Source organism: Myripristis murdjan, chromosome 16 (assembly GCF_902150065.1).
Source record: "Myripristis murdjan chromosome 16, fMyrMur1.1, whole genome shotgun sequence".
NCBI lineage: Eukaryota > Metazoa > Chordata > Actinopteri > Holocentriformes > Holocentridae > Myripristis > Myripristis murdjan.
In genome coordinates this window covers 11,745,768-11,759,057 of record NC_043995.1, presented here as the reverse complement: position 1 = coordinate 11,759,057, position 13,290 = coordinate 11,745,768, and the positions used below count along the sequence as shown (strand labels likewise).

Below are 13,290 nucleotides of genomic sequence, written 5' to 3'. Positions count from 1 at the left end.
GATGCACTGAGGAAACAAAGGACTGGAAAAGCAATTTGTGGTAAAGAGACTGCATATAATCTGTAATGCACCGACAAATCTACCTACAGAGGAAAAACATACATTTGATTGTTTTCCTCAAGATAAAATCTACAGTAGGCCTAATCATAAAGATAAAAAACTATAAGTCCATATGAGAAATACGATGCTGACATCACAGATAATAAAAGCTCACTAAATATCTGTAGCCCACTGCAGACACAATACTGCTTAATGCTGTCTACTACGGGAATATTAGGATAAGATTAGCCTATTACACTGTTTTCCCATTACGGTTATTAAGCAAAACAAGGATTTTAAAAGCGTAAGCCTGATTGAATCATTAACAAACCAGGCTTACAGACTGTAATTTATGTAAGCTGCGCAGCGTTTGACTTGACTTGACTTTGACTGGAAATTGAGCTACAGAAGCACATATCCATGGCTGCAAAAAATGTGATTGTACATGAAACATCCCCTATTCTAGACACTGGAAAATACATTTCATTCATTCACTCTGTTGAAAACTAATGCAATCATGTCTGATATTTTGGCTCATCAAAAAGTCAAAAGCCTAATCGATATGTTTAATGACTGATCTATAGCCTATGCAAGTAGGTTTGTTTTGGTCGGTGTGTCTATTTTGAAACATAGACACACAGGGTAGTGAGGTGATGCTGCAACAGGGCTTACAGATGTTTGCGTACACTCCTTTACAAATGAATGAAACAGTCTCATGCTGATAACCGGGTGAGTTTGGATTCACTGCATCTCCTCTCGCTGGTTGGAGGGGGAGTGTCTCGAACAAGGGGGAGTGACCATCCCGGGATTTCCAAAACAAATAACGCAATAACGTCAGAGAGAGAGAGAGAGAGAGAGAGAGAGAGAGAGAGAGAGAGAGAGAGAGAGAGAGAGAGAGAGAGAGAGAGAGAGAGAGAGAGAGAGAGAGATCACCGCAGCAGAATAGTCGGAATATCCCCCACTCTGTCAACAGTGTCACACCAGGCTGTAGTGGAAGGAAGCTCCTTGCATCTCTCTTGCAAGGCGGATATCCCAGTCTCTCCTCACCCCTGCATCACTTGGCTGAGAGGCTGCATTGATCTTTTTTGGCTCTAGCCTTTATGCCTCCAGTCTGAAAATCTGAAGACACCCAGCACGATCTAGTCTCACTTCAGCGTGGAGAAGACCCAACGTGAGCCACCAGAGGCAGCAGGATGAACCGGTCAGTGCGTCAGGGGAACCCGGCCAGGAGCCCCAGGAGGCAGGAGGTGGGGGACCGGGGCGGGCAGCCGCACAGCCCGGCTGCAGGTGACCACAGAGCGGGGTCCCGGGCCAGGGACAGCGCCGCAGGGTCGAGCCCCGCGCTACAACGAGCACCCCGCGGCAAGCGGCACCTGGAGGGGGTCCTGAATAAATACACCAACCTGCTCCAGGGCTGGCAGAACAGGTAGGCACTTCATAGTCATAACAGCAATGACAATGATCTTTATGTAGCTTCATTTTTTTTTTTTTTGTTGTTGTTTTTTGTTTTTTTGAGCTCAGCAAAGCTCCCAGTGAAGAAAAATATACATTCATTTTTAATGTGTTTAAACTCAGTAAATCGTGCTACATGATTTGTTGACGTTATGATCTTTCTTATTATTTTTCTTTCTATAATAGTCACCCAACTGTGATTCTATAGTGACCTTGCAGTACTTCATTTTTTTCAAATATATGTCCTATAATATCTCAATACTATTCCTATGATGACCCTATAGGCACTTATAGTATATCTCAGCAGAATATGGGGTTATGTGAGTTAGATTTATAATTACCTTGTTGATATTTTCATCTCTTATGGCATTATGATAATACTCCTACTTATAGTTACCATTTCTACTAATTGGACAGTTATGTATTTGCTGAGCCATTTGGATAGTATCCCTGTAAAATTTACTACAGGATTACAGTAGTTCTCTTCTTAAGGGATAATTGAGTTTAATTGAGTAGAAAAAAAGAGTCTTCCCTTTTTTGTATGCATTTAATTTTATTCATGAATATATCTGAATAGCCAAGACTCTGACTGGATAGTTTGAGATTTACTGAGAGCAGTTTGAGAAATCTTATCAGATATCATAGGCTATGCATCTGTCTGATTCATATTCCTGTCTTGCAGGAGTTTTCCAGAAGGTTTTGCAATGCACTGACCACTGACACTAAGAGTTATGCTGTGTTTTTAGATGAATGTTATTTATGAGCACAAAGACACAGCAAAGCCATACAGTATGCAGGGGGGTATCCCACATAACAGATGATATTTCCAAGCTGAACATTAAGATTATAAAACATGGCATGGACAGTTTGCATGTTGACCTATTTGACCAAGGTCACGTCAGGATCCCACGAAATCTGTCTTAGAGGCATGCCAGTTCATCTCTGCCCCATCCATTCATCTGTCTATCCATTCATCGTTCCAGTCATTCATTTTTAACAGCATAGTTTGTAGTGATGCTTCAGAAGAGTGGAGATGTGGGGGTGGGTGTCCCAGTGTCGGTAACACTGAATGAGTCATCCACTATTTCAGGAAAGCCCCTGCACTCCTCCCTTGAATCTCAATTCTCCCTCCCCCGCATACCTCTCTCTCTCTCCCTCTCTCTCTGTCTCTCTCCCTCTCTTTCTCTCTCTCTATCTCTTCTCCCCTCTCTCCTTCCCAGTGGATCGATAGGAGAAGCATCCAGACGTGTAATGAGCTCCATGATCACACTTTGACAGTGTGTGGTATAGTTCATCTCACTTCCACCCACACCTACACACCTACAAACAAACACACACACACACACACACACACACACACACACGCACACACTCCTTTGCTCTATATTTGACTCATACGCTCAGAGATGGGATGGAGAGAGAGAGAGAGAAAGAGAGAGAGGGAAGATGGGTTTTAACAAGTGTGGGTGTGCATGTTCTGCATGTGTGTGTGTGTGTGTGTGTGTGTGTGCATTTGAATGTGGTCTGAATATATGAGCCGTCATCAAAACATATTTCAATTTTTCACCAAGCCCTGATCTCTGCTTTCATTTCCAATTCTGTCAGAGCGCACTGAGCTGGGAGACAGACGGTGCAGCGAAGCAACAATGGCATGTTTGTATCATTGCAGTGATTACTGCTTTATTGTTGTTCTCACCCTGTCAGAGGGGATTTAGTTGTTGTTATTTGTTGTGACAAGGCGGTTGACAGGGAATCCACCAGAGAGTTATAGCTGCTTTCAGTATGGCTGCCAAACATATTTCCCTAATTAATAATGTAGGTTTTTTAAGTCTTATTCAGTTTGACTGGTAGCCCTACGCTGTAACTTTGTGTCTGTGAACAGCTGTGGCTGCAGGGCTGTCTATCTGGGATGCTGGAACCAGGGCGAGCTCAGCAAGTGATACACAGTCAGTTGCCAAAATATGAGACAGTCTGATGAAACTGGTTCATGTGAAACTGGTTCAAATTGGATCAGGTGTACTCTGGCCACATAACTAACACAATGTCCCAGTATGGGTTTTTTTTAAAGATTTTTTTTTTTTTTTTTTTTTTTTTTACAATGTTTGTGTTATACTGGGCAGCTGCAGTCGAGAGAGGCAGTGAAGACAGGGCGGAAAGGGGGGATGACATGCAGCAAAGCTTTCAAATTGCAACTGGGCTGCTGCTTAAGTATACATGGCACACACTTTACTGGTTTATTTTCAGTGCTGATACCTCTCACCTAAAGTGTGTTATTTAACACTTGGGCAGTGTGGCAGCTTGCTCTGGTCCAGCCACTGGCATATTAACTTAGCCCACACTAAAATCCAGTAAGGGACCAAATGGCACTGTCACACTTCTCACTGTCTGTAATTTAGTGACTGGCTTCGATATACTTTAGTTAATCACTGAAGTAAAGATGTGTTTGAGTCATGAAAGACTTTTATCCACAGTGGCAGTGACCTCCATCCTCAAAGTTTTGTTTAGAAATACCATTTTAACAGGAATGCACCTCTTCCACTTATGGGCCTTTTCAGCTGGAAAATCTTAACCGAAGTGCACTCTGCCATCAAATCTATTTCACGGGCTCTGGCATCGTTTCCGTTGGCAATGACACATTTCCAGGTGAAGTTCCTGGAACCTGATTTTGGATCTGCTCTGGGGGTGACACTAAAATTGAGTTAGGAATGTTTAGGAAGAGTTAACAGGGCTTTTGTCTTGATTGGTCAAGCGATGAATTTACAGTATGTCTGTAAATATGCTCTATCAGCGGGTCACAACACAAAGCAGCCAGTGCCAAACAACAGATTGAAAAAAACAAACAGCCAAACAATGCAAAATGCAAGTTGGACAAATGAAGAGGTGCAAGGCCGTATCAGTATTCAGGGAGAATGAAGTAGCTTTATCCCTTGTGTGCACAGTTAACAGACAACATAATGGTATCACAACCAATGGGAAGTAGGAAGCAAGTGGGACGTGACATGAAAACAGGAGGCTGCCTTTCAGCGGCAAGCAGGAGGGGGAGGAAAGTCGCCCCCTGCTCACCAAGAGAAAAATGCTCATGTTGAATAAGCATCAGAGGCAGAAATAATCTGTCAACAAGCAGTGGGTTAAAACAGGTTAAAAAGCTCGACACATCACAGCTGTTTTTGATGGGATTGATTTGATTGACTCAGCTTTTAATTGAAATTTTATGATATTTGGCAGGAGCTCGACTCGGCTGGCTAGAAATGAAAACGTTTATTTAAAAATTTCATAGCATTTGGGTGATGTGGGCATAGAGTGCATAGCCAAACAGTGAAAAAAATGAAACAAGACAACAAAAAGAATGGCTGATGCCGACTCTGAAAGTGGAAACAGTACAGTTCTAGTGGAGACTTGCCTCTGTGAAGGAAAGTCATCATGTTTTAAAGACCGTCTTTACTTTAGTAACTAAAGTCTATCAAAGCAAGTCTAAAGTAGTGACAGTGAGAAGTTTGACAGTGGCATTTTACAGTTGCCATCAAAAATAAAAAGTCTGTATGCAAAAACTAGCATTTTCCAGACAATCCAATGAGATTACCTCAACTCTCCCGGCATGGTCCTTGACCTGTTGTTCAAACTCAAGCCAGATATTTAGTTCTAACTGGCTATCTAAGTTTTAGTCCCACCTAATTCCACCCAATTTAAAGATAAGGTGACTCTGAGGAAAAACTTTGAGGAAAACAATTTCCTGTCTGACCCTGTTAAAGTCCAAACTTAGAGCTAAGAATAGAAATGGTCAATCCACAACTCTGCAATGAACTAGTTGAGTTTAAATCAGGCCAAAGACTCACAATGTGTGTGTGATGCTCAGAGTGCCAGCAGATAGGAGCTTTTTATCCACTGAACTATTGAGGTTGTTCCTCTCATCCACCATCTCCTCCAGGCTGGTCGCCCTTCCGTGCTCTTTACTCTGTATGTTGGATGGCAGCACCTCTGGCATGCAACAAGACTCATTCACTTGCAGTAAATGGTGTCTTCCTTGCCCTTTTTCCGCTGTCATTTCTTCTCTAACTTTTCTTTTTTTCCCCTCTTTCTCAACTGTGATTTCTCTCAATTCTCTCTGTCTGTCTTTCTCACTCAGTTCACCTGTCTGCTGCTCTCTCTCTCTTTCTTTATCTCTCTGTGACTCTCACTCAGCGCAGACACACACCTCCTCTGCTGCTCCTCTATCTAAATAAATTTCCCGATCTCCAGTCTTGAGTCTCCCTGCTGCTGCTCTGTTCTGCTCCCTTGATTGATAAATGAGTAGCGTGTAAGAGTTATAAGGCCTAATGGCGGCCCAGACGTTCGGCTCACACATGATAGATAAAGACGGTGTTTTATGGCCCGGTAAGCGTGGCGTGACGCTTGTGGGGCTGCAGGCACTCGAGGAGGAAGGGAAGCACCAGCGAGTCATGAGCACATCCTGTAAGACAACATTAGTGAGTGTGAGTGAGGGCGACTGCATGTGTGTGCAGTCAGTGTTACCTTCTGTCACTGTGTGTGTGTTTATGTGAGGGATGAAGAATGGTTGTGTGTGTGTGTATGCATGTGTGTGAGAGTGTGTGCATGCATGTGTGTGTCATAAGAGAGATGATTAACATGAACTCATTATAAAAGCTGCCTGGCGGTGATCACAGTATAAAATGGTGATAGGGTGCTGTATGATATCTCTATCTGTCTTTATGTGTCTTTAGCACTGTTTCTATCTTCGTTTAATCTCTTTTCTGTCTGTCTTCTTCTATCACTTTCTCCATTAGTCCCAGCTGTTTGTCTGTTATCTATCTCTGCCTTTTCTACTCTCTTTATATTTGTCTTCCTACCCACTATATATCTCCATTTCTTTTTTTTCCCATCTCAGTTTTGCTATTTTAGTAGTATAGAATATGATGAGTTAAGGAGATACAGCTTTATCTCAACCTCATCTTTCAAAAAGCTACCCTATATTCTCTTTTCTTTTGGTGTATTTTTTATGTCCAAGTTTTTTGATTGCGAGCTGGTGGTCACTTAGCCTTTACTTGGTTCGAGTTGCTCTCTTTATTTCCCTTTCTCTATCACTATGCTTATCTTTATGTCTGCGTCTGTGTTCTTTTCAATTGTAAGCTTTGTCTATCTCTTTCTCTATGCTTCTGCATCTGTGTCTTTGTCTTTCTTTTCTGTCTCTATGTAATTGCTTATCTGTGCTAATGAATAACAGAAAAGACGGGATCACACTGTCCCAGTTCTTTTGCTATTAAGTGTATATTTGGAAACATTATGGGGCTTTAAGTCTGGAGGGGAAACATATGGTGAAGTGAGTGGGAAATTGTCATCACTTTTGTCTGCTGGTGCAGATCAGACCATAAATTGAAATGTCAAAGACTATTTTTCTCTTTAGCTTATCTGAATTCATTGTATAAATGCATCATTGACTTTTGTGGTAAGGTGGTGATAGCACAAGCAATCTGACATCAATCCAACATCACTGATCTGACCTTTGGTATATAAATACTCTTGTTTTTTTTTTTTTGCAAATTCAAGTTTTCAAAGGGTCAAATCATTTATTTTTTATTATTGTTTTTTTTTTTTAAATTATGTTGTTTGTCCTTTCATGCGAGTTAAAACAGAGTTTGAAACGGTCTCAGTTTTGCCTGTGCCGATTCTGGTCCTTGTCCCCCTACCTCTTGCGGCCCAGAACAGCAAAAAGAAATGAACTGAGCTAACACTACAACTAGTAAAATCTGAAGCTAAACAGGCTGGAAGGAATCCGTCTCATTCAGAGAGTTGACAAGAGGACGTCAACTGAGGAAAGAGCAATTTGGAAACGAAGCAGACACAGTTGTGGAGTTCAGGCACGCTGCTCGGTGTGCCGCCAACACACTTCAGGACCCTGGACAGCGGCCGCAGCAGCTTGCAGAGCAGCAGTGTAACACGGCAGCTCTGTCTAGCAGCTGCTGCCATCATGTTAAAGTCCCAACACTGCTCCCCGGCCAACAAGCTGAAGAGAAAACATCTGAAATTGTCCTCATGAATAATAAATAACGATTAGAATAAGAATATCTTTCAGGACTTTTCACAACACAGTTAACATACAAACTGTTTCACAATCAAATTGAAAGTTAAAGATGATAAAAAATGCTTTACGGTAGAAATGTATTGTAATAAGAGATTTAGAATATTTATGCACTTATGATCTATAGTTGCCTCAGTTTATAATGATTTTGTCTTTGTGTGTTTGGTGCTGACACCTCCTCCTCTCCTCTCCCCTCCTCTCCCCTGTCTCTCTTTGTCTCTCTCTCGTTCTCTCTCAGCAGCCTTGTTCCTTTTTGCCTTTTCTCCTCCTCTGCTCAAGTTTCCTCCCTCGCTTTTCAGCCTCTCTCTAAAGAAAATTGGAACTGTCACACTTGCCACCAGCCTTTATCAATCATTTATTTTGTGTTCCATAAAAGTGACACATGACTAATCTAATTCTAACCAGTGCTCATTTGTTCACTGAGCAAATGTCCTCGGATCTCAGGCGAGCTTACTCCTTGTGCCGCTGCAGCTTAGCAAACCAACTCAGTTACATGTGAAGAAAGAGCACAGCACAACGGATCAGTCTTAATGATGAATTGGGGCGCCCCGGTAGCTCACTGGATAAGAGCATGTACCACGTGTTAAGGCTGAGTCCTGATCGCAGCGTCCTGGGTTCGAATCCCACCTCAGGCCATTTGCTGCATGTCAGCCCTTCTCTCTCCCTGGCCTGTCCTGTCTCTCTCTACTGTGACTGTGAAATAAAGCAGAAACAATAATCTTTGTCTTACGAGCAGATATTGGCTCATCACAGATATCTCAATATTAGTGTACATGTTGGCTGATATGCAAAAAAGAGATATGCTTATTGAAATAAAAAACACTTTAGGATCAGTAAAAAACAGTTCTATCGTTAAATAGTTTGTCCATTACACTCAATTGTTTGCAATACATTGTGAGTTGGCAGAGCATCGCAGCTGACCAGATGGTGTGGATTGTGTTGAGAATAAGTTTATTGTTCAGCTATAAAATGTCAAGCCTCCAGAATGTTAACGATATAATTATCAAATCTGATGATTCCTTGCTACAAATGTATGTCTTTCTGTGTAAAAAAAACATCAGAGCCAATATACTGTTAATGGAAGGTGTTACTCCAAAATATTGGTGTCAGTATTGGCCCCAGCAAGTCAGTATCAGTTGGACTCTTATTCATAATAATTCATTAAAGAAAGGAAAATGTCATTTGTGTAACTGTGTATTCTTTGGCTTGTCTTGGCTCTACAAGAGAAGCAGTCAGATTACTGTATTCCAATGGATTACTGGATTACTGTTTACAGATGTTGACATGTGATCAGAAATCTATAATGCATTAGATTTTACCTTGTGCCTTACTCAACAGAAGGAAGCTGTATTGTTTGTTGAAGTTACCCACCCACACACACACACACACACACACACACACACACACACAACATGCATAGGAGATGTTATTGCTGCATCACATTATCGATGCCTCCTGACTGTTTATGTGTTTGGAGCAGAGCGGACGAGCGAGACAGCTGTTGCCCCGCTGCTTGCCACAAAGTCACATGGGAGCAGAGAAGAAGACACAGATCGCTGTGTGAAAACACAAATTTAAATTATTCATCAGAGTTTCTGTCCCTCTTCTTCAATGAAGCCTTTACTCCTCTCCCTCTCCATCTCTGTCCCACTCTTTCCCTCCTACTCTCCTTCTTTTTCTTCCTCTGCCCCTCGCTCTCTCTCTCCTCCCCTCCCTCTCTCCCTCTTGCCATCAGCGGTTCTCATCTGTGTTTGCAGACGCTGCTCCATATTTGACCATATTAAGCACCCCGGGGTAAAATAACTCAGCCCTCTGTTGCTTGCATATGAGCTCCAGTATGGGATGAAATAAGATTTGTCCTCTCCTTCATCAGGAGAACAGATTGCTGACTGAGCAATATCGTACCAGCAGTAGCTGTGTGTGTGTGTGTGTGTTTGTGTGTGAGAGAGCGTGCCGTGAGCAGGGGTTCAAAAGGGAGTAATAAAGCATTACAACAACCAGAGCACAATAATGACTCTCAATGGATGCTGTCGTGCCTCCTCTGATGTTTCACAGCCACGACGACACCGCAGGGAGACTCTCACACAGCGTTGTGCTCAACAATGTCGCACCAATTCTCCAGCTGAAAATCATTTTTTCCCTTCCTCGCCATCCCTCACAAGTTCTCTGTGAACACGCACTGGAGTAAAAAGGGACTGTGGGAGGTTTGGGAAGTAACAGGTTTTTGAATGCAATTTTGTTGAAGTTACACTTTGAAATTACACGAGTCCAGCTGGCTTTCACCTGTCCACGAAAAGAAATAGGAGTGGAGCACAAAGGGAATAATCTATGTGTCATGTTGATATTGTTGAAATTCAAAATGCAGAAGCAAAACCAGCAGAAAGTTGCTTTGTGCTCCATATGTTCTGCATCAGAGTATAAGAAGAGCGTAGGATTTTAAAAAAACAATGGTTTGTCTTTGCAGCAATGCATTAAGTTTGCTTTGTTAAAAATACTGCACTGTAAATTGTTTGCAAGCTAATGCTGAATTCATATTTTTCCATGTCTCTGTCTTTCCTCTCTGCTGTCCCTCCTCTCCTCATTCTCCCTCTCCTGCAGATATTTTGTCCTGGACCCAGAGGTCAGCCAGCTCCAGTATTATTTAAATGAGCACAGCAGGAGCCAGAGACCTCCCCGGGGCTCCATGCCTCTCCTTGGAGCCTCGGTGGTCTCCAGCGAAGAGTATCCTCACATGTTTACAGTTCACTCTGCCACCGGGGACTCCTTCAAACTCAGAGGTGAGAAAAAGTCCCTGCATTTCCTTTGTATTAACACAAAATTGATGAAGATATTTAAACGGTTGGGGTCCATACCACAAGCTTAACACTTTAGTCCTATCTTATGCTTTCTCTCTCTCTCCCATCTTTTCTGTCTATCTACTTAGTACTCATCAGTAGAGCAAGAAATACATCTACCAACATGTATTCTGTTTTTATTCAGTGTTTTCATGCTGTTTTTCACTCCCTGCAACTCCCTTTCCTGGTCAGACCTCAACTCTTTTAGCTTTTCTTTCTTTACCTGTACCACCTTTCTCCCTGCTATTTTTCCAGTATTTTGTTTTTTGTATTATTGATATCATATGCCTTTGAGGAAGAAGTGATTCAGCCTACGGGTAAAATGCAAAATGCTGGGAAATCCAGCACAAAGTGAAAGCAATAGACACTGGATATTAAAGAAATACATCACCCAAAAACTGTATGTTTTCTATCATTTATTCACTCTGAATTACCTTGAATGTCTGTTAAAATCTTTTTAAAAATCTCATGCCTCATGGAGAACAGGTTTAAAATACTGTAGTCATGTCTGTTATAAGGAAGTTGATTAGCAACTTCGATCAACAGCAGCAAAGAGGTTGTGAAAAAATTAGTCTTCATGATGTGTAATCCGAGTCATGACTCTCCATTTGTATGTTCAGTATATCACAAAACCACGTGCCTTTGCTAAAACATTGAACCACTTTTGAAAAATGCTTCATGCACGAGCACCTGTGTGCAACTGGCCTGCACGTTCACCGAACTGAAGACACGGCTGGTTCATTGGCCAGGATTCCCTCTCGTTCATCTGTGCTGATGCTTCACTCAGTGCACTGACTAAAACATCACTGCTAACCAGTTTTTGGTATCTTTGTTCTCCTTGTGGCGTGCAATTAAACGTTTCAAGACACCTCGGGTTGTGCGACATACATAGTTATTGGGTGAAGTATTCCTTTAAATGTGTCCTGTCCACTTGACAACTTGTAGTAGTGGTGAACATAGCTGCATTTTGACACCCCATCTGTTGTCATGGGAACCAGACCCTCCCCTCCAGCATCTCAACAACATATAACTCTATAAGCTCAGGTTTCAGAATTGCTCCCTGATGGAAGGAGAGGAGCGGTGTGCGTCCTGTCAGCCACTCTCTGTTACTGTAGAGTCAGTATTTTACTCTAAAGGTGCTCTGGAGTGATTGTTGACGCAGTGCTACAGTGGTTATCGTTTGTTTTACCTGTCAAGGGTACAGAGGGGAAGTGAGTGTGAGTGTTGTTGTCAGCAACTTGTTCTCTGCAAAGTGGAGAGAGAGAGAGAGAGAGAGAGAGAGAGAGAGAGAGAGAGAGAGAGAGAGAGAGAGAGAGAGAGTAAATCTTCCAGGGTGAGAGTGTGTCCTGAAGGCATAATATTGATAGCTTCTTATTTGGATATGCACGGTAATGGAGTGCACACTTCACTAGGCCGTGTTCATTTATCCCACATGTCATTAGGAGAAGACAGGGCTGTCGGCAGCCTCCTGGTGTGAGAAAACATAGAACTGGAAGATTCCATGAGTTTTCCAAGATTTTCCATAACTGAGCCAAAGGGCTTGCATGAACTGAAAACATCTCAAAGTGGGGTAAACAGACGGGTGTTCACTCCAGGCTTGCTGCAGAGAAAAACAGATGCAAAGTACAATCTAATGCAGTGAATGTGCTAAACATTCGTAAGATACAGTTAATTTTGGTATATTCAGGTAAGGTCAGGCATTCCACAAAATCTCTTGATATTCAACTTCCTCAGAAAATGTAGCAACTTCCCTGACTTTCTCTGTCTGAAATAAGCTGATATTACAAAAATTCGAGGGCCATCGTGTTCTCTGCAATGAGGAATAAAGATTGCTTAAGTCCTTCTTGGACACATTCGGTTTGTCAGCTATTTAACTCCTCACCTAAAATTTCAGACTTTTTACTCCAACTGGAGCCAATTTACAAAAATCAGGTTAAAATCACTGGTCTTGTAAAAACCCAGGGCCTTATCCTGAAGCTCTTCCAGTGGAAATGCCACACAAAAGGCAAGTTAAGAGCACGGACCTTGGCTGTGCTCTTAACCTGCTCCATGTTTGTGTGTTCGCTGACTTTGCATGGTTTTCCACTGGGGAACCTCAGTAATGAGGCCAGCAAAACAGGAGGAGGGAGCAAAGAAAAAAAATGGACTGGTTTCAGGCTGCAATGTTTTCCCTCTGGACTGATTTCCCATGAAAGGTAGAAAAGGTCATTGCCACAGAATGTAATGCCATTTATTGCTGCATACAACAAATTAGACCTGTGGTTCTGTGGCTTTGTGGCTCACAACCCACAGAAAACAACGGATGCCTATTTATGGTTGTACAATGTTGTGGTCAGCATGATGAATTACAGCATGGATAGGTGATTTATTTATTACAATTCACATTTGGCAGATGCTTTTATCCAAAGTGCCGTGCATATGAGATTTTTATACACCACAAGCAAAGATCTTTCAGGAGAGAATAATGACATCAATGGCCATGAAGCTCTGGTTCTGGTGCAAAGGGCATAGGTGGTGCAAGGCAGCGCAAATTTTGCACTGATTCATATAATTAATTATTTCAAAAAATAACTTCAGCCTCCAAATATATTTTGCAAGATAACGCAGCCATAAGAAGGGTTTTAAGCATGATAAGTTTGTATTTTGTTTAATTGCCACATTGTCAGCCTCCATACGGCAGATTTTATCCTGCTGTTTTCACCACAGAATGATTTTTAAAAGCTCTGTTTTTCTTAGCAGAACCTTGCCTGAAAGAGTCATAACATTGTGTTTCATCTAAGGATATCGATTTCTTTTAGACGTGTCAGTAAAATGGAGACCAGGCCATGTGCGTGCTTGCGTGTGTGCGCGTGTGTGTATGTGTGTGTGGGTGTGTGCGCACGTGTGTGTGTG

At 42.1% G+C, this 13,290-nt stretch overlaps 1 protein-coding gene across 1 annotated transcript in view; it reads left to right on the top strand.

Moving 5' to 3' along the window:
- The first annotated feature begins 1,232 nt into the window (after nucleotides 1-1,232).
- LOC115373598 (oxysterol-binding protein-related protein 10-like) overlaps nucleotides 1,233-13,290 on the top strand; it is a 76,648-nt gene continuing 64,590 nt past the window's right edge. Inside the window, exons 1-2 of the mRNA XM_030072087.1 lie at nucleotides 1,233-1,465; nucleotides 10,163-10,341. Coding sequence (XP_029927947.1) covers nucleotides 1,233-1,465; nucleotides 10,163-10,341 — 412 coding nt within the window. The remainder of the gene's footprint in view (nucleotides 1,466-10,162; nucleotides 10,342-13,290) is intronic.